General features: G+C 42.2%; 1 protein-coding gene across 1 annotated transcript in view; it reads right to left on the reverse strand.

The window, feature by feature from the left end:
• LOC307135652 (protein NLRC3-like) overlaps positions 1–22,805 on the reverse strand; it is a gene marked incomplete at its 3' end in the record, with an annotated part of 42,152 nt that overhangs the window by 10,017 nt on the left and 9,330 nt on the right. Inside the window, 3 exon segments of the mRNA XM_079832225.1 lie at positions 3,119–3,292; positions 6,737–6,910; positions 14,865–16,757. Of these exon segments, the coding sequence (XP_079688351.1) occupies positions 3,119–3,292; positions 6,737–6,910; positions 14,865–16,757 (2,241 nt within the window).

Raw genomic sequence — 22,805 nt, forward strand, 5'->3', positions numbered from 1 at the left:
GTCTCAGTTTCGCTGCAGTCACTAGAAGTATTAGAAAGGTTGAAAACTAATGAGAATTATGTTCTCCCTTTTGAGTAGTCTCTTCAAAGATATCTGATCCTCTCCCCCAAAACCAGGTGTTTGTGTTGCAAATATTTTCAACCCTTTTGTTCTAGTTGGAGTATATAAGGAAGGGTAACAGAGCTGCCATTTGGGAAACATTCTACAGCCAGAACGCCCATGGAGTCTGTGTCAGTGTCTTTGAGACACTCACACACACTGCATGTAGCCTATTGTGCCAGACAAGATGATTCTTTGAAATTATTTTCATATTACTTTGCAATTGTGTTTTATGTTTTACACTGATTAGTTGTGTACCATGTATTCTTGTTTACTTATTTACTTTTCCTGTCTGGCCAAAATAAATGTTAATCTTGATTTATCTTGTACTATACTGAAATCATTAATCTAGTATGGATCAATGTAGACTCCTTTATTACCGCAAAATCTAGTGTTATGATAGATCATACCAAGGACGGCACTACTGAAGCATGGAGTGCAGAATGCACGATAATCTGATTTCTGACTATCCCTGTATTAGCCAGTTACAGCAATATGTTTTCGGGGGTATTACTAAAATTACACTTTTTGTTGAATGAGCATGTGCAACCACTTAAAGGTAAAATATTCACTCTGCATCCTCTGACTAATATCAGAAGTAATCATTTTGTGCTCATGAACGTGCGAACCGGACGCATCTGTTCTGTGCGATATCAGGTCTCTTGATGAACGAATTTGAAAATTAAGAGATACTAAGAAAATCAACGATCTAAATTAAAATCACAACTAATCATATAATCAGCAACTGTTACTAGTTTAATGAAATCACATATAATATGAATCAGATTAAATTATTCATGGAGTCAGATTTGAAATGAGATATCAATAAATTAAGAGAACTTCACCAAAATGCTAAAAAGGCTTACACGCAAAATTCCTTTTGACCAAGCCATTAGAATCCGTTTTTGGGCTAACGGATGGACCCTTACACTTTAGTCTTTAAAAACCATTTTCTATGTAGTGACCTTTAATTTGGAGTAGAAACAGGGGAAGTGACTTTATTGCATCAGAGGTGTGCTCACAGCTGATTGGTCCAATTTCAGTTTGAGATGTCTTATCCAGAACATAACCTGCCCTGGAGCAGGTTAGCCTTGGAGTAATTTACTATGGAGAGGAACACGGCTAAAAGCCAAACCACTGTAATGGTACCTAAAACTCAGGATTGGCACAAACGTCTCGGTTACGTATGGTAACCCTCGTTCCCTGAAGGAGGGAACGGAGACGTATGTTGGACGTCACCAACGAATTGGGATCACTTCAGAGAGCCCCTATAAGCTTCGAGATATAGAGAACAGGCCAATGGGCCATTAGCGTGCGAGATTTGCATCTCGCGCTCCGCCCCGTGCCGCGGGTATAAACAGGAAGCGAGAGCAGTGCACTATTGTTTTTCACTGAGGAGCCAAACTAGTGACTCGGCCATGCAACTTCCCTCCTTCTGGGAACGAGGGTTACCATACGTAACTGAGACGTTCCCTTTCAAACGGTCATGTTCGACGTACGTCGGACTTCTATATTTATGGCATCTGAGCAGACATTTGCGAATAAAAGCTTTATTGACACTAGGCTCTTTTACAATAAACACATTATAATCTGTCCAAAACAGGCAAAATAAATCTTGTCTAAACAATCTTGTGTGTATGACATTTAATGTTGCAACAGGATTCATATTTAAACGGCCTTTTTGCATTTAATATTCACAGATGCTAACAGAATAAATTGACCTTACAATCAGCAGCGGAATCCTTTGCTCTTAGAAATGAACAGCTTTTCAGGATTAGAATAAATCCAGGATTTATACCAAAACGATATAGCTGAAGTAACGTTACAACGGCTTCACTAGATGTGTTTGTATGAGTTGATGTGTGGGCGTCAACTCTGGATCATCAGTATTTGAATCTCAATAGAACGCGCAATCCGTGGGCGTGGTCGCATTAGTGGATAATGAAGTGGCACGCGGGTGACTGACGGTACAGTACGTATTTTGCTTCATACTGATGTTTAAATATTATAGCCTAATGGTATTTTTTTTATTTAATATCAAAGTTTGTCAGAAATGATTCTGGAGTTTTGTTTTGTAGAAAGTGATTTTTTGTTTTGTAGAAAGAGAATTGCTTTCTTTAAAGTGAATTTTGTTTTGTATAAATTGTATCTTAATTTTAATTATTTATTATTAAAAATGTTTAGCATGAGACTACTTTTAAAAACATAAAAAATAGTTTAAAAAAATGTAGAAAAAATGCTTTTCTTAGTCATTTTTGTATTGTTTCTAGTCTAAATATTTAAACATTCTTAAATCAAGATGCATTTACTAGATAAGTACAATTTTCAACTAAATAAGAAGAGCATTTTTAAAAATGTAGTCAAATCTTTTGATAATTTAAAATATAATAGGCCTTTGTTGACTACATTCTAAATAAATGATTCTGGAGTTTGGTTTTGTAGAAAATTATTTTTTTTGTTTTGTAGAAAATGAATTGCTTTCTTTAAAGTGAATTTAATTTTGTATAAATTGTATCTTAATTGTAATTATTTATTATTTATTTTTTTAACATGAGACTACTTTCAAAAACAAAAAATAGTACAAAAATGTTTTTTTAAAAATGCTCTTAGAAATTTTTTGTCTTGTTTCTAGTCTAAATATTTAAACATTCTTAAATCAAGATGCATTTACTAGATAAGTAAAATTTCAACTAAATAAGAAGAGAATTTCTGTGTTTTATCGGTTGTCTCTCCATAGCATCATTTTGTGGGGCTTTGCAAAACTGTATTAACTTTCTCTTTCTAAGTTAACTTTCTAAGTTTCTCTACAATATTCACTTGTCATGACAGTAAAATAGGGCATTCTAGTCAATCTACTGCAGTATTTCCTCTCTCAATCAGTAGAAAATGTGTTAACACCCTGTCATGCATAGGGGAAAAAAATACCATCATGTACCGTGAAACCGATATAATTTAGAAAAATACAGTGATATACATTTTTGATCATACCACCCAGCACTAATGAATATGAAAGTCATACCTCAGTTGGTTAAGTTGACATTGTGAACTCTTCAGTCCAACAGAGAGCATCTTCACCCCTGAATCCTGTATATCATTGTTACTCAGGTCTAGCTCTGTCAGACGGGAGTTTGATGACTGTAGAGCTGAAGACAAACTTTCACAGTGCAAATCAGAGAGACCACATCCAGCAAGTCTATAACAGATGATAACATGTTTTATGTATTCTGTGCATGACAATGAAATAGTCTTTTCTTGATCACATATGAATGCACAAATGTTATCTGCAAAAAATAGTTATATAAATTTTTCTTTCAACAACTGCAATAAAGTTAATGAACAAGTACTCAACTAAAGAGAACACTTTGCCATAATGGTGAATTCAAACAAACTATTTGCAGCAAAACATCAATATTAAACCTCTTCATTTGCAAAAACGTTTGTACACACATTATATATATATGTATATATATATATATATATATATATATATATATATATATATATATATATATATATATATATATATATATATATATATATATATATATAAAATGTGTACAAATGGGCAAAGGAGCCAGAATCCATTTTAACAGCCTTGAACATGAAGTTCTGTGGGATGCTGATCTCTTGGAGCACCAAAAGTGGTCCTAAAAAGCCTGAAATGGTTGTGTTTGTAGTGTACATTTTTAAAGGGTTAGTTCACCCGAAAATGAAAATTATGTAATTAATTACTCACCCTCATGTCGTTCGACACCCGTAAGACCTCCGTTCATCTTCGGAACATAAATTAAGATATTTTTGTTGAAAGCTGATGGCTGAGAAAGGCTTCAGATAGGCCTCCATTGGCATTCAGTACATTTACACTCCCAAGACCCATAAAAGGCACTTAAAACGTTGTTACAAAGTCCATCTCACCACAGTGACTCTACAATAATTTTACGATGCGACGACAATAGTTTTTGTGCGCCAAAAAAAATCTAAATAACACCTTTATCCAACTTGTTCTTGTCTTCCATGTGTGCCTCCACGACGCATGCGCAAGAATATGATGCAGATCCGGCGTTCGGACACATGACCCAGAAGCGATTTTTTTACAAGCAGAGGAAGACGCGCATATCTAAGCTGTTAAATTCTACATTGATCGTGCTTTAGGTCTCGGCGTAGTGCTCAAAATGGGATTAAAGTGTGCATTTCATGGATTCCCGAACCCCGGCGCTACGTCATATTCTCGCGCATGCGTCGTGGAGGCACACACGGAAGACAAGAAGAGGTTGAATAAAGTCATTATTTTGATTTTTTTTTTGCGCACAAAAACTATTGTCGTCGCTTCGTAAAATTATTGTAGAGCCACTGTGGTGAGATGGACTTTGTAACAACGTTTTAAGTGCCTTTTATGGGTCTTGGGAGTGTAAATGTACTGAATGCCAATGGAGGCCTCTCTGAAGCCTTTCTCAGCCATCAGCTTTCAACAAAAATATCTTCATTTGTGTTCCGAAGATGAACGGAGGTCTTATGGGTGTCGAACGACATGAGGGTGAGCAATTCATGACAGAATTTTCATTTTTGGGTGAACTAACCCTTTAAGGATTCCAAACATTGCTTCTTTTGGCCTCTCTTTTCATCAGTCACCGCTTCTGCATCAAAAAGTTACTACGGTATTTTTATGGCGGTTCAGGTGTAAACTTTAGGGATTAGATGGGTGCAGGGCAGAAGCTGCCTGTGGACCAATGAGAAGTCCTGGTCCTTTCCGCACTTGAGGTGTCTTGCCAGATGTCCAGCTTACTTATCTGATGGTATTGGACACTTGTTTATGTTAGTCCACCCAGATACAATCAAAATGTAGCAAATCTTTCCCCTCTGTTGCATTCAGAGAGGGGGCCCTGACATAAAATTGGGCCCTGGAATGTAATGTTCAGTGTGCTGTTCAGTACATGATCGATGCTTTCGGCCTTTCAAACTACATCTAAACTCTGGAACAGTCTTTGCTAACGTTCTTCGGGAAGGCAAACACACAATGTCAATTTAAATATAGTTCAAAGACCATTGTATTTAACCAAGCATTCACATAATGCACTACCTTATTTCTCCAACTCAAATCCCTTAACAAATTGTTATACTGCATTAATTAGGTTGACTCCAAACAAAAACACTTAGCAAAACACCCAATGTATTTTGTTACATTAAAAGGGGAATGACACCTATGCTTATATCAGTCTTGCACGCTTAGACTTATACCAAGGTTAACTAAATCTAGTCTCTATAATCCAGTCTGTCCTAATCCATCTCTCTGTTCTCTGTTGAAAAATCATGGAAAGGAAATAGTGGATTTTTTTTTTCTTTCATTGTTGGAGTTAATGCAAAAGTTATACTTGCTGCGGTCTCCCATATACCTCTACAGAAGTTATAGTTATAGAACCCTGCTATAGTTTACGTAATCCCAGAATTCTGAAAAGAGAACGAGAACTTGCTGTGTTGATGCTAACTAGCTCTCCATTACCAGAGCCCCTGCTGGAGAGAATGAGAACTTGCTGTGCTGATGCTAACTAGCCGTCCACTGCCCCAAGCCCCTGCTGGAGAGAACAGGTACTTGCTGCGCTGATGCTAACTAGCTTCCCACTACCAGAGCCTCTACTGGAGAGAACGAGAACTTGTTGTGCTGATGCTAACTACCATTCACTGCCAGAGCCCCTAATGGAGAGAATGAGAATTTGTTGTGTTGATGCTAACTAGTCATCCACTACCAGAGCCCCTGCTGGAGAGAACGAGAACTTGTTGTGTTGATGTTAACTAGCTTTGCTCTACCAGAGCCTCTGCTGGAAAGAACGAGAACTTGTTGTATTGATGTTAACTAGCTTTCCACTATCAGAGGCCCCTATTGGAGAGAATGAGAGCTTGCTGCGCAGATGCTAATTAGCCATCCACTGCCCCAGAGCCCCTGCTGGAGAGAACGAGAAACTGCTGCGTTGATGCTAACTAGCCGTCCACTGCCCAAGCACCTGCTGGAGAGAACAGATACTTGATGCTCTGATGCTAACTAGCTTTCCATTACCAGAACCCCTGCTGGAGAGAACGAGAACTTGCAGCGCTGATGCTAACTAGCTTCCCATTGCCAGAGCCCCTTCTGGAGAGAACGAGAACTTGTTGTGATGATGTTAACTAGCTTTCTGTTGTCAGAGCCCCTGCTGGAGAGAAGAAGAACTTGCTGCACTGACGCTAGCTAGCCTTCAATGTTCATGCCCCCCTGCTGGGAGAGAATGAGAAACTGCTGTGCTGACACTAGCTAGCCTTCTACTGTTCAAACACCCCCCCCCCCCCCCCCCTGCTGGAGGAAACCTGTAGTGTCTGCCCTGCTATCAACTGTCCTCCTATTGCTCCAGCCTCCTGCTGGATTGAATTAACTGCTGGGCTGGCATCGACTAGCCTACCATGGCTGAGTCCTCCTGGGAATAATTCCCACCTTTAAGACTTTTAATAATTTAATAAAAATAATTGTTTTGAAGCTATCTATTGAGTTCTGACTTCTTTGTGGGGATACGGTTTGCTCCTCAGAGTGGTATAGAAACAAGAGTGGCGGCAAGCGCCCCCTGGCTATGACACATATTTGGGGACAGTGAATGAGTGAATGTGAAAGTCAAACCTCAGTATGTGGAGTTCACAGCGTGAGCTCTTTAGTCCAACAGATAACAACTTTACTCCTGAATGCTGCAGATCATTGTTACTCAGGTCCAGCTCTGTCAGACGGGAACTTGATGGTTGGAGAGCTGAAGACAAACTTTCACAGTGCAGACGAGAGAGACCACATCCAGCAAGTCTATAAGAGAGGATGACATTTAGAATTTTTCAGTATTCTGTGCATGACACGTATCTTATATCCAATGTGATATGAAGGTTTCTGAACATAGATCATTATTGATGCATCAGCTGTCCAAAAACAAAAGAACATGAGGTGGAGTCTGAATCAGAGCATGTGAGCAAAGCGGAGCGGTGTTACGCTCAGCTCAATATTCCGCTCTATGCCAGCGTCCTCCACTCAGTCGCTCACAGCCCAAGTGAACGCTCCACTCATGAACCGCTCACACTCACCGGTAAACCGATGTTTGCTCAAATGTATGTACTGTACTATAGACTTTGTTGATGCTTTTAAAGGCTTTGTTGGGGGCGTTACCATTTTGCAGAGAGGGCCTCAGCACATTACCTATGAATAGAGTGGTCTGTGGGTGGGAGGGATCACATTAATTATAATTAGCTGAGCTAGGTGAACTGTGCATCTTCAATCAAAAATGGGATTTAAGTTTATATTTTTTTTAAATAATCATATGTTAGTTATGAAAAGTGAACAGCATTAGTAAGACTAGAAAATGGCTACATCATAAAATGCACCATATTTCGGGAAACAAAGACATGATTTTGACCACTTAATTAAGTTTTGTTTTGTATAAATCATATCTTAATTTCAATCAAAGTTGGAATTATGTTTGAATGAATCATCTGGAAGATTCATTGTGTCTGCGCCCACAATTCCTACAACTGTCAAATTTGTTGTGTGTTTTTTAAGGGAAAAGTGTGCAGCACGTATTCATATAAAACCTCGCTCTCAGCAGCATGGACATGTTGGGATGTTCATTAACAGTATAATGCTGCAAAGGTATTTCAAAGTTCTTTTTTACCCCAAAACAAAGTATGAACAAGAAATTTGTTGCTCCCTCTCAATTAGGCCTAGGTCTCCTTCTTCATTCGTAACTTTGATGGGTTGAGCGAGCGGCCCAAGTATTAACTCCAGGCTCCCTGACTTGCACCCTCAGCCACCCATGTTTCCTTTTCCAGTGACATCACTTGCAATCGCCACCTCCAGTCTCTGTTAGCAGCGTTCATATCAGAGGAGGTAGAAAATCGAATTACTGAGTCTACTCTTTCTGTCAGCCAATGGCCTACGCCACGGACAGGCTAAATTTGAGTTGGAAGCATGAGAAATGAGTCACTTGTGGTTGAGGGACAAGCTTTTCCTGGGGGGCCTTGATCCCCCTGTGAGCTTTTCGTTCCTCCAGGACCTTCCCACCGAGGTGGAGAGGTCCTGGAGGAACCTGTATTCCACACACAATTTATCCCCTTCCGGCATTCAAATTAATTAAATGTAGAGGAATTATGTGAGTATGCCCCTGGATATTTCTCACAAAGTGAGATATCTTCATTGAAGGCTCCAGTCTTGCCATCAAAAGCCATGCCAGACCACCTCACAGCCCATAAGCAAGGCATATAAGGCAGTGGGTCAGGCTGGTGGTGTCCTGCATGTGATGGCAGTGATGCAGGCATACCAAGCTGAGCTGTCAAAAATGTTTGACATACCAGTTTAATTACACTTATCTTTTGCACTTTATTTATAATGAAGTGATATAGGCTACAGCACTTTCATTGCTCTGGTTGTGACGTGTCGCCAAGTATGGTGACCCATACATGGAATTTGTGCTCTGCATTTAACCCATCCATGTGTACACACACAGTAGTGAACACACACCCGGAGCAGTGGGCAGCCATATTTTTGCGGTGCCCGGGGAGCAGTTGGGGGTTCAGTGCCTTGCTCAAGGGTCTCACCTCAGTCATGGTATTGAGGGTGGAGGAGAGCACTGGTTATTCACTCACCCCACCGACAATTCCTGCCGGACCTGAGACTCGAACCTGCAACCTTCAGGATACAAGTCCGACTATCTAACCATTAGGCCACGCCTGCCCCCAAGCCCCCAAGAGTTAAGAGTGAGTGCTACAAGCACAATATAACAGCTGGCAGGGCAGAAAAAAATCATTATTTCTGAGGTGAGAGACTTTTTATTTCGTAGCAAGTTATGAAAATAACATTTGAATAATTACACTGACATATAGCCTGACAACATCTCAACTGACCACAGATACTGAATCAGAACAACAAATGTTTCTCAGTCACTTTTTACATAACCCCTAGAAGTCTGAGCTCTTTTGGGGCCCTTTAGAAGTTTTGACATGCTCTGACATTTGTGCTTTTTTTCAGTTTCAAAAGTGTCATTACACTGTGTTCAGCACAAACTGGGCTACCATAATATGAGAGCAACATGTATGTACATGCTTGTATTTTTGAGAGAATAATGTTTATGCGTGGTCTTTGAAAAAACTAAAAATGCAAGTCTCAGAATTAAGGTCTCAAAACACACAATAGATATGTGTCCACAAGACTTTTGACTAACGGGTGTTGTTGCCTGGAGTTTTTGCTTCAAACTGATGTGAGAATCATTGTGCCTACTCATTCACATAAACAATATATTAATTGACACTTTGTAAGACACTTTTTCTTTACAAAGGCCATATGCGAGGAGGCGTGCACGATCGTAAATATTGCTGGGTATCACACCTGAGATAACAAAAGAACCCATAATGACCTGCATAATGAATGAGCTTCAGGTATGAGACTGAGAGGGAGCAACAGGACAAAGGAAATATATTTGTTGTAGTTTATTTAGAATATAGTTAACAAAGGCACATTACAAAGGCCTACTATATTTTAAATGATCAAAAGTTGTAATATTTTTTATGTTTTTGAAATAAGTCTCATGCTAAAAAAAACTGTAATATTGTGACACTGAACCCAATTCAGTATTCAATAAATACAAATAACTGAATAATTGGTAATATGAATTTTATAAGTAAAATATTTGGGATTTAAAACAACATAATGCAATGCAATTATGATTTCAAAGAATATATGGTGAATTCAGGTTGGTACTTTTTCCCAGTCATTTCAATTACAAAAATGTTCTGAATCATTTGATTTTGTAAACTATACACACAATACTCAAATATCATTTATTGTTTTGGTTCATTTATGAGACATGCGTACAATGCATAATTGCGCCAGCACTATTGTCTACTATATTTGTTTAGTATTTATTAAATAAGAAGCAAATATATTAAAAACATTGCTCAAAATTTAAATACAATTTATACAAAACGAAATTCACTTTACAGAAAGGCTTTCTACAAAATGGAACTTAATGAAGTGGTCAAAATAATTTCTGACAAACTCCATGTCTTCTGATCTGTCCAAAACAGGCCAAAGAAATCTTGTCTAAACAGTCTTACCTCTATGACATCTTAGGTTGCAGCAGTCTTTTTGCGTTTAAAATTCACAGAAACTAACAAAATAAACTTAACTTAAACTTACAATCAGATGGCATTTACTCTTAGAAATTATTCCGATTATTCCTTCTCACCACGTCTCAAAGCAATTTAAGTGTTGGTGTGTTTGAGTTGAGGTGTTGACTCTGCTCTCATGGATCGTGTCAGATTTGAATCTCAAAGGAACTCGTGCTCCGTGGGCGTAGCCGCATTAGCGGATATTGAAGAATGACGGATTACAAACAGATTACGTAAACAGAGAATATTTGTTTTCATTTTGATTTACTTTATTTAACACCTGACATTTCAACGTTTTTTAGACATATGTCTCATGTTTGTGTGATAAGTTTTTACTGAGATACAGGTCAATTTCTGAAGAGAATCAGATCAGACATCTTTTACAGGGGGCTGCAGATCACGCATCATGTTTGTTTGTTTTTTATTTAGCAAAAAGCCTAACATTTTGTTTTTATTATGAGTGTACACAAATAAAAATAGAAATTTAACAGATTATAATGATGTGTAACACTTGCCTGAATGATAAAAATCGACAGAGTTATTTGAGTCTCTTTGGCACTGATAAGAAAAAAAGAAAGTCGATCACGCGGGTGCGACAGCCGACTTGACGGGGTTGTCTGACAGAAGTGTCAACAGCTTTCACACACGTCTTTCAAAATATAAATCTTGCATCAGAAAAACAGGTTTATGTTTGTTGTTGTTTCTTTGACTGCACACTCCGCAACCCACTCAAATTGGACTTGTGACGCACTTTTCGGGCGCAACCCACCAGTTGAGAAACACTGCTCTAGACAATAACTCCTCAGGGTTGGTGCAGGGAGAATGGAATTATTGAATATAAGTTTGGATATATATACTGAATATAAGTTTGGATATATATACTTGGATATATATATAACCCTTTGGATGGGTTGCTTGTTAATAATGCTGCGTTCACACCGAACGCGAATAAAGCGCCTGGAGCAAATTATTTTCATGTTAAGTCAATGGAAAGGCGCGTTGACGTGCGTCTGGAGGTCCTGGGGCACGTTAGTCGCGTTTAGCGAGGCGCAGTGGACACGATTTTGCCTCATTCACGTGAATGACGCGAATTTGATGCAAATTGAGAAACCCTGCATAATTTAAAAATACTACTGTTATTGTCACAAAATGTAGTTTTAAGACTTCAGTCGAGAATGTAGTTGTTTAACCCTCTGGAGTCTGAGCTCTTTTGGGGCCCTTTAGATGTTTTGACATGCTCTGACATTTGTGTTTTTTTCAGTTGCTTATAAACACATTAATGGCAAAAGTGTAATTACACTGTATTCTGCACAAACTGGGCTCCCATAATATGTGAGCAACATGTATGTTCATGCTTGTATTTTTGAGAGAAAAATGTTTATGCACGGTTTTTGAAAAAACTAAAAACTTTGTTTTAAAATTAAGGCCTCAAAACACACAATAGATATGTGTTCACAAGACTTGATTCTTGACTCGTTTTTTCTTTATACTGATGTGAGAATGATTGAGCCTACTCATTCACATAACACAATACACTGATTTAAAATTTGTAAGACAGTTTCTCTTCACAAAGCCAATATGCGAGGAGGCGTGATATCTAATGAATACTGATGAGATAACAAAGGACATAATAGCCCGAATTAATGAGCTGCATAATGAATGAGCTTCAGGTAGGCCAACGTGACAGAGAGCAACAGAGCACAGGATATTATATATATTATTTTGTAGTTTATTTTATTTGTAATGAAGTGAGTTTTTGCTTAGTTAGTTAGTTAACTTTATTGTCCCCAAGGGGAAATTCTGCTTGGGCACAGTGCAGAGTTGCTTCATAAAGGTAGACCAGATAACTTAAAACATATTAGCCTATCTGTATTATCTGCCACAACAATTTATGATTTATTAAACAATAATTTATGATTTATTACACCAATTTATTAAAACACAACAATTAATGAGATTAAAACCATGTTTTACTCCAAACTTACTTTATATCACAAGTCAAATGTTATAAATAGCCAAGCCAACATGGTATAAATAACACAGATAAGCCATATATTGTCGCGATTGAGTGTTTATTATCTTCAAACGTGTCTATCTGCATGTTACAGCGATTTCTGGAAGCTGCTTATGTCAGAGAGAATGTCACATGGTATCTTCTTCATGCATGCTATATATGGACTACATGTGCACGGAGCACCCTCCGGCTGCCAGTATGAACTGAAAACACAAAGATTGAAATAACACTTCTCTGTATAGAAATTTGACACAGACATATGAGAATCTATTAATATTTCTCTTCATCTGCATACTTTTGAACTAAAAGCCCTGAGGCTTTTAAAAAAGCCCTTTTTAGGAAAATAGAGGAGTTTTTTATGAATGAGATCAGCTGACGCTCATATTACAATCAAAGGTACCGACGCGGTTTTCATATTCATAACTCCTGACACATATTAACAAATTACGGTCACTATATGACTTTGAGAATAAAACAGAGGTCAAAAATGGAAGCTTGAGTCTTAGATCTTTTAAATGATGTATAGTTTGTCAAGGTAATTACTTACATCTGACAGTAATTTTGAGCTGATTTAAACAAAGAAAGCTTCAGTGCGTCCTCGTCCACCTTGAGATGATGTGTGTGGGTGTCGTCTCCGGACCCTCAGTATTTGAATCTCAATAGAGCGCGCGCTTCGTGGGCGTGGTCGCATTAGTGTATAATGAGCCGCTCAGGAATGACTAACATCTTTCTGCTTTCAACCAGATTACATAAACACAGAATATTTGTTTCTGATTTGGTTTACAGTGTTTAAAACCTGACATTTCAGCGTTTCTTTAGACATATGTCTCATGTTTGTGATACAAGTATCTAGAGGTCATTTTCTGAAGACTATCTGAATGAACGTCTTTGACAGAGAGGCTGCAGATCACGCATCATGTTTGATTTCTTTATTTTGCAAAAAGCACAACAATTTGTTTTTATTGTCACTGTACACAAAAAAAAGAAACTTAACAGATTATAATGATGTATAACACTTGCCTAAATGATAAAAAACGATCTTATTTGAATCTCTTTGGCACTGATAAGAAAAAAAGCAAGCCAATCACGCCGGCACGACGGCCGACTTGAGAGGGTTAAAGCTCAAATCTGTGGTTTATTTATAAAGAGAGCGCCTACTTCAAAAATCTATCTTGCGTTTTTGAAGTTGTGAGATCCAGTCGATCACCGGGCGCTCAGCGCTCATTAACCCCTGCAAGAGCAGCCTTACCTCGGCCAGTCCTTCTGACGTTTGCCGCTGGCTCGAATGTCTCTGTAGTGGTTAAACGTGAGATATAATTGCTCTTGTGTAGTTCTAACAGGCGATCTTTGGTCTCATTAATCTATAATTTGTTGTCTGCCAAATCGTTTTGACTGAGGGCAAAGAGAAGTTTCATTACTTTATTTTTTAGGATATTTAAATTTACGTGCAGTGAAGATAATATAGGCTGTGCCTTGCCTGAACCACATTTGTGTGGCTATTAATGTTTAATATATATTTATTTTATGAAAATGAAGAGGCAGAGTGGTGTTTTATGACATATTTCTCCTGGAGCGCATTGTACGCGCGTCTATTTCGCTTCAAACGCCCGGTTTACTGTGGACACGCGAATGGATTCAAAATGTTTAAGCGTCCAACTAGAGGTTGGGGAGGGAGCGGTAGACCTGATTTTGACGATCTATTCACGTTTGGTGTGAACGCAGCATAAGAGCTGTGATGGGCAGACCGGCATGCATTCCATGCTCTTCTTTACTGCCCTCTCCAATTATTTGGATTGGTCTGCAAAGCATCTCTCTATTCCATTTACCTCCCTCCCCAACTATTGTTGGGGTTTGTGTCCTTTGCATTGTGCTAGAAATCATTAGCTATGACGGGTCACTGGAGAGTGCCCTTAACTCTAGTCAGGGTATGAGCTTGGTAAAAAGAATTATGGGATAATGGCTATTCCCTTGGGGATTCCCCTGGATAGGAGAATATTTTGGGCAATCACATTGGATACCATGTTATCCACTATCCTTACACTGCATGCCACTACTCCTGTTATCAGATGGGTTTCTTTTAAGGCTGTCATAATTAACATTTTCATTTTGCAATTATTTTGTTTAATCCGCTAAAAATATTTAATGTAATTAACAAAGTATCCGTATTTTTCCTGGAATCTTTCAGCACTGGTGCGCTGTCTGTAAAGCGGCTATCTGTGACACACCCGCACAGAGAGCACCTTCACGGACAGTTTCCAGTACCAATTTGAGTTCCCTTGTGCACTTGAATAGACATAAAGAAACAAAATGGAAAAGCTCAGTTTTAAATTAGTTAAGTAGTCTTAAATGACTGGAAAGAGTTGGAAGAAAATGGGGTGTTTTTCTCATAAACCTGCAGCCATCTGTGTCATTAAAGGTTAATCAAAGAACAAAAGACATACAGCAGGGTGAATTATATAAGATTAAAGAGGTTAGGGAAATGTTCTTGGAACGTACTGGGAGCATTCTATTTATGTAAAGAAAACTTTCATAGCTAACCAACTAGTCTGTTCTAGTAACCAACATTTTTTAGCTGAGATGCATGAATACTCACACAGCTTTTCTGCAGTTCATCACAGCTGGTATCAGTCTTTGTCTTCCTTCATCTGATGTGTTGTATCTCATGAGATCAAACTCATCCAGCACCTCCTCTGACATCTGAAGCATGTAGGCAATTGTTGAGCAGTGAGCAGGAGAGAGTTTCTCCTCTGAGTGTTTGTCTGATTTAACAAACTCCTGAATCTCCCTGTACAGAGTCTGATCATTCACTTCCAGCAGACAGAGGAACAGATTGATGGATCTGTCTGCTGAAAGATTTTCATTTGTCTTTATTTCATCTTTAATGTACTGTGTAGTTTCTCTTATGGTCTCTGAGCTGTTCTCTGTGTGTGCCAGAAGATCAAGTAAGAGTCTCTGATTTGACTCAAGCGAAATGCCCAGCAAGAACCGTAGAAAAAGATCCAGGTGTCCATTTTCATTCTGAAGAGTTTTATCAACGGCGGATGTTAGCAACGCATACAGAGAAACTTCATAAGATGAGTGCTTATTATAACCACAGTCAGGGTAATATTCAGAGCCATGATCATATTTTTCACCCAGAAACTGCAGTAACTCCTTATTCTTAACTACATGGGAGTAAAATACATAGAATGCAGCTAGAAACTCCTGGAAGCTCAGATGTATGAAGCTGTAGACTTTCCTCTGATGAATCACAGATTCCTCTTTAAAAATCTCAGTGCAAATCCCACAATACACTGAGGCGTCAGTGACATCTGTGCCACTCTCAATCAGGTCCTCCTCATAGAACATCACATTGCCCTTCATCAGCTGTTTGAAAGCCACTTCAGCAAGTCTAACAATCACTTCTCTGTTGGACTGCAGGAGTTTCTCTGGATCTCTATCTTCATACTTCTCATTCCTCACGTTGATCTGAGTCAGCAGAAAGTAAATGTACATTTCAGTCAGAGTTTGAGGGATTTCTGCACTCAGATCTTCTTTTAGGAGCTTTTGAAGCACAGTGGATGAGATCCAGCAGAAGACAGGTATGTGGCACATCATGTGGAGGCTTCTTGCTCTTCTGATGTGTGAGATGATTCTGCTGGCTTGATGCTTGTCACTAATCCTCTTTTTGAAATATTCCTCCTTCTGAGGTTCATCAAATCCCTGAATCTCTGTCAGACGGTTGATGTATTTAGAGTGGATCTGATTGCTTGCAGCTGGTCTGGAGGTGATCCAGATGAGAGCAGAGGGAAGCAGCTCTCCTCTCATGAGCTTTGACATCAACACATCCACTGATGAAGTCTCAGTCAAATCAGAAACTTTCTCACGGTCTGAAAACATCAGTTTCATTCTGCTTTCATCCAGACCATCAAAGATAAACACAACTTTACAGTCCTCATAAATCTTTGAGTCCAGATCTTGAAGTTCAGGATGAAAGTCCAGCAAAAGACTGTGAAGACTGTACTGATGATCTTGAATCAAGTTTAGCTCTCGAAATGGAAGCACAAACATGAAATCTACATGCTGGTTGGCATTTCCCTCTGCCCAGTCCAGAACAAACTTCTGCACAGAGACGGTTTTTCCAATTCCAGCAATGCCTTTAGTAAGAACAACCTTTATTTTGTCTTTCTCTTCACATCCTGGTTCAGATAGAGGTTTAAATATGTCATTGCAGTTGATTGCAGTGTCTTGTGAACGTTGTGTTCTTGGTGTTTTCTCTATCTGTAAAATCTCATGTTCTTCATTCACCCCTTCACTTTCTCCTTCTATGATGTACAGCTCTGTGTAGATCCTGTTCAGGAGGGTTTGATTCTCTTGCACTTTGATTCCCTCAAATAAGCTCTCATACCTGTTCTTCATACTGGTTTTGTGTTGGTCTTTGACTCTCTGTAGTTTATCATCTACTGGTTGGTGAGAATTCTGCTGCAGATCTCCAGGTTGATCATGTCTATCCACACAGCAGAAACAAGAACAACACAACAAATTAATGAAAGCATGAGCTGCCAGATATTTTAATGTAACGATCCACATGTATTAGCCTCAAAACAGGTTGAGGCATAATAAACAGCTTTAAAACAGACCCAGACAATTTTATGCCAAACATCCAATATTGAGCTAAAGCAAGATTTATGTATTTATAGCAAGAATTATTAACATTACAGATGTGAATTTCCCCATGTTTGTTAAAACTGTAAAACATTGTTTATCTATAAAAATGGATACTATTCCTCTCTAAAAATGTCCTCTCTCTTGTTAAATAAATAGAATGTAACTGTTACAGAGGTTACAAAGAAAAGAGTTGAGGCCAGAATCTGTTAGGAAACTGTATTATATTTTCTTGCCATAAACTATAAACTTGTCCCTCAAATCTGAGTGGTTGACTGGAATGATGTTGATCCAGGAACATGCCTTACTTGGTGAAATCATATTCACCTACCGTAATTCCTCAAAAACAAGCCAGTAATCAATTAAACACCGGGGGCGTGGTCAGCACGAACAAATAAAGGCCGGTCTTAAATTAAAGCTGGGGAAAAATTAGTGTGGATAATCTCCTAAATGCCCTTCATTTAATGTGCATTCAAGTTCATCGTAATGTACAGTAGGGTTGTGTCGATGGACGATTCGTGATGGCTGAACCGACATCACGATGGAGCGTAACCTTGGCATTGTGAGTCTTGCGAGTGTGACGCACACTAATCCTAGTCTCTTCTATAGTTAACCTAAAAATTTAGCAGGGATTGCTCTGTAAATTAAATTGAGAATATAACTGATGCATATACTGTATGCTATTTTAAAGACTGTAGAAATGTGACGTGTGTTAGTCTGTGAAAATACAGTGTCAGGCAGGCTACACAAATAATAATAATTATTAATAATTTGTTACATTTATATAGCGCTTTTCTAGGCACTCAAAGCGCTTTACATAGAAGGGGGGAATCTCCTCAACCACCACCAATGTGCAGCACCACCTGGATGATGCGACGGCAGCCATATTGCGCCAGTACGCCCACCACACACCCGCTGATTGGTGGAGAGGAGACTGAGGGATGATACCAATCGTATATGGGGATGATTAGGAGGCCATGATGGACAGGTGCCAATGGGCAAATTTTGGCCAGGATGCCGGGGTTGCACCCCTACTCTTTATCGAAGGACATCCTGGGATTTTTAATGACCACAGAGAGTCAGGACCTCGGTTTAACGTCTCATCCGAAGGACGGTGCTTGTTACAGTATAGTGTCCCCATTACTATACTGGGGTGTTAGGACCCACACAGACCAAAGTGTGAGCACCCCCTGCTTGCCTCACTAACACCTCTACCAGCAGCTACCTAGTTTTCCCAGTTGGTCTCCCATTCAGGTACTAACCAGGCTCAGCCCTGCTTAGCTTCAGTGGGAAACCAGTCTTGGGCTACAGGGTGATATGGCTGCTGGTTAAAATGATCTTGACAATGTTAGCCTCTTGTCTTTTTTACGTCTTATACTCTGCATTTAACTTAAAATATTTTATTTTGTACAAGAAAACAGCATGCTTCAAAATAAATTGTGTTATTGAAATATTGTAAAGTGGTCATATGAACTACACGAACGATCGTTTAAAAAACAATATGCAAAATCTAAATTGAATAGCTCCGTAACGGATTGAGAAAAGTGCGCGCAACCTTTTGGAAAGTGCGGATGAGTCATTAGTTTGGTTAGAAAAATAACAAAATTATAGTTTTTAAGTATAAAAAAAATTATGTAAAGAGATGTATTAAAATAAAAAGTGCTTAAAAGTGCACAACTATTCTTAAGTGGAAGAAAGCTACGTTTCCCCCCTCACGTGGAATATAGAAAGTGCGGATGCGTCATTAGTTGGGTTAGTAAAATAACGAAATTATCGTTTTTTTTTTTTTTTGTAGAAATTAATATTTATGTAAAGAAATATATTTAAAAAAAAATGCTTAAAAGTGCACAACTCTTCTTGTGGAAAAAAGCTTTTTTTCCCCTCGTGTGCAAACAATATAGAAACTAAGCGCGGAATAAACGTTTGACATTTTTCAAATTGACACAATGGTGGTTACCGATTAGGCTACCGTAATTCTGACCCAAATTGCTTTGTCGCCCTTCTGTCTGTTGTTGTAAATGGTTATATTTTTGCAAATGTTTCTTAAAAAATGAATGATATCTGTCCACTGGAACGCAACCGCGTTTAATTTAAAACGGTTTATTTAAAACAATTATTTTTAAAACAGATGGAATTAGATATACAGGCCTGCCCCTAACAAAAGCCTGCTTCAAATAAAAGCCTGTTACCTTCTGCAGTTCAGGTAAACAAAGGCCCCAGTTTTTATTTGAGGAATTACGGTATGTATCTGTATAATGTATTGTGGCAGGGTGAAGAATCACACAACACAGAATTAGTGAAAAGCCCCCGGAGGGTGGGTTTATTGCACAAAGGTGAACAAACGTGGTGATGGTGAAGTGCTGGTGCGCGGTGCTTCCTTTCTCCTCTGGTGCAGGGGGCTCGCGGTGACTTCAGTGAGACGGTGTGGCCGGAGTGTCACAAGCTGCTGTCTGAGAGAGAAGTGTTAGCGTGTCTTTGCATGGAGTTAGTGCTCAAACTGGAGTCCCATGGTGCTGTGTTTTAAGTGGTGTGGTGATCGCCTGCAGCTGTGAAGATCCGGGCCGTGCTGAGTGGCTGCAGGTGATCCGTGTTTGTTTCCAGGGCGACGCTGACGCTGCCCCCCCCCCCCAAGCGTCGCACTGCTCCTGTAACGAGAGTTACACATATACACTGGGGAACATAGGGGTGGGTGGGGAGTGCGCCCTGACAGACCTGCGTTAGCTGACCACAGCCTGGAGAGTACGTCGGCGTTGGAGTTGGCCGTCCCGGCCCGACGGGCCATCCACTGAAGCGGGGCGTGATCCGTCATCAGAGTGAAGCGGCGTCCCAGCAGGTAGTAGCGGAGCTCCAGGACTGCCCACTTGATGGCCAGGGCTTCCTTCTCCACCGCTGCATACCTGGTTTCGGCTGGGGTCAACTTACGGCTGATGTATGTGACGGGATGCTCCTCTCCCTCCTGGACCTGGGAAAGGACCGCCCCCAGGCCCGTGTCGGAGGTGTCCGTCTGCAGCAGGAAGGGGCAGTTGAAGTCGGGTGCCCTCAAGACCGGTTCCGTGGTCAGGGCGGTCTTGATATCCCGGTAGGTCCTGTCCAAGTCGCTGTCCCATTTTACCTTCTCCGGCTGCCCCTTCCTGGTCAGGTCTGTCAGGGGAGATGCTAGGGTGGAGAAGTTAGGTATAAAGCAGCGATAATAACCCGCCAACCCCAAAAAGGCTCGTACCTGGGTCTTGGTTTCCGGGCGAGGTGTTGACAGGATGGCGTCGACTTGCCAGTACCCCTTGGTGAGGTCAAGCGTCGAGATGTACCGGGCCCTCCCCAAGCGTTACAACAGCTCGTCTACACGGGGCATCGGGTAGCCATCGAACTCCGAGACCTCGTTGAGTCGGCGGAAGTCATTGCAGAAGCGGAGGGTGCCGTCCGGCTTCGGTACCATGACGATGGGGCTGGACCAGGCGCTGCGAGATGGTTCGATTACCCCTAACTTGAGCATCTCACAAATCTCATCCTCAATGGCATGTCTCCGAGCCTCGGGGACCCGATAGGGTCGCTGCCTTACGACGAGTCCGGGTGGTGTGCGAATGTCGTGCTGGATAACGTTGGTCTGTCCGGGACATGTGGAGAACACATCAGAGAACTGACGGACCAGATGGTTCAGCTTGGTCTTCTGGGTGGCGGACAGCTGTTCTCCCACGTCCACCACCAGGGGTTCGACCGAGGCCAGAGCCGTGAGCTGGTCCTGGGTCCCCACCCACCTCTTCAGCAGGTTGATATGGTACAACTGTCTTTCACGCCGCCTACCCGGCTGGCGCAACCGGTAGTTGACAGGACCAACTCGCTCAATGACAGTGAATGGACCTTGCCAGGTCGCGAGGAACTTGCACGCTGAGGTGGGGACCAGCACCATGACTCTGTCGCCCGGTTGGAACTCACGTGGCTGGGCCGCCCGGTTGTAGTGTTGCTGTTGAACCGCTGCGCCTTCGTGAGGTGTTCCCGGACTAATGGCATGACCCTCTCAATCCGCTCATGCATTTCCCTCACATGCTCGATGGCAGAGCGGAGAGGGGTCGGCTGCTGCTGCTCCCAGGCTTCCCGGGCCATGTCCAGGAGGCCCCTTGGCTGACGACCGAAGAGCAGCTCGAATGGGGTGAAACCGGTAGAGGCTTGGGGCACCTCTCGGACTCGGAACAGGACGTAGGGGAGCATCAGGTCCCAGTCCTTTCTGTCTTCGGCTGCCACCCGCCGGAGCATCTGCTTCAGGGTTTGGTTAAACCGCTCCACAAGGCCGTCCGTCTGGGGATGGTAGACGGTGGTCCGGAGCTGTTTTACCTGCAGCAGCCGACAGAGGTCAGCCATTAGCCGTGACATGAAGGGGGTCCCTTGGTCCGTCAGTATCTCCGCTGGGATGCCGACTCGGGTGCAGAGGAGGAAAAGTTCCTTGGCGATGTTCTTTGCCGTTACCTTTCTTAGGGGTATTGCCTCTGGATACCGGGTGGCGTAGTCGACAATCACCAGGATGTGTTCATGTCCTCGGGCAGACTTAGGCAACGGCCCCACCAGGTCCATTCCAATCCGCTCGAAAGGTACCCCGATGATGGGAAGCGGAATGAGTGGACTGGGGGGAGGGGCTCGTGGCGCGGTTCGTTGGCAGGTGGGACAGGCTTGGCAGAACCGCTTCACGTCTCCATCCAAGCCTGGCCAGTGGAAACGGTCCCTGGATGCGCTGGATGGTGTTGCCGGTCCCCAGATGGCCGCCCATCGGATGGCTGTGGGCCAGCTCCATGACCATCTCCACTTTTGGCTTGGGAACCACAAGCAGCTCTTTTACCTCCCCCCTCCGCTGGGCGACACAGTACAACAGGCCACTCTTCACAATGAAGTGCGGGAGAGGATGGGGTGCTGGCTGGTGGTCTTGGCCATCTACCGTACGGACCTGCGACTAACAATTCTTAAGTCGGTCGTCCTCGAGCTGGGCCTTCGCGAAGGAGCCCCGTCCCTGGACCTGTTGAAAGACATCAAGAAACACATTAGAAGCCTGGGAGGGGGACTCACCATCTCTCCCGCTGTCCGACGCCAGCAGGGCGGTTCTCCGTCGGCTGCGGGGACTTTGATGGCGGCTCCCGGCCCGGCTGGCTGGCTGCGTGGTGGCCCGAAGAAGCTCTTCGAACCCCGGCCAGTCCCGTCCAAGGAGCACGGGAAGAGGCAGATCCTTCACAACGCCCACTTCAACCGGCCAGGCGCCGGGGCCAGCAGAAATCGTCACTCGGCGTGCCGGGACGTGACGAGTGTCGCCGTGCACGCAGGTGATAGGCAGCTGGGCTTTGGAGGTCTTCTGCGGCGGTAGGATGGTGGCCTGGACGAGACTGACCGAGCTTCCGGAATCCAGGAGGGCCAGTACTGATCGTCCATTGACTTTAACCTCCGCCCACGGAGCTCCGCAGGGCGGGTCTTGATGTAGACTGCAGCCACCCAACCACGTGCGTACTGGCGGGGCAGGTTCCTCTGTGGGCATCGGTTCGTCGACGGGGCCGGGAGCCGCTGGCCTGTGTACTGGTCGCGGGGTACCTTCCGGCGTGCGTCGCTCCTGGACCACCCTCCGAGGGAAGGACGGCGCTCGCTCCCCGGGCTCGCGGTGCATCGCCGCCTCCGCCAGCTCGATGGCCTCGACGAGCTCGGCGATGGTGGTTGGGTTCGTCATTCCCACCGCTCGTTGCGCGTGCGGTGGAAGAGCTCGGAGCATCCAGTCGATCGTCACCCGTTCCGCAACCTGACTCGCGGTGGGGGTTCCCTCGAGCAACCAGTGACGAGCAAGCCGCGAGAGCTCGGCGGCTTGGGCGCGGGCTGGGCGTCGTGGCTTGAACTCCCACTCGTGGAATAACTGGGCGGCCGAGAT

Source organism: Gobio gobio (genome assembly GCF_949357685.1).
Source record: "Gobio gobio genome assembly, chromosome: 1".
NCBI classification, from domain to species: Eukaryota; Metazoa; Chordata; class Actinopteri; order Cypriniformes; family Gobionidae; genus Gobio; species Gobio gobio.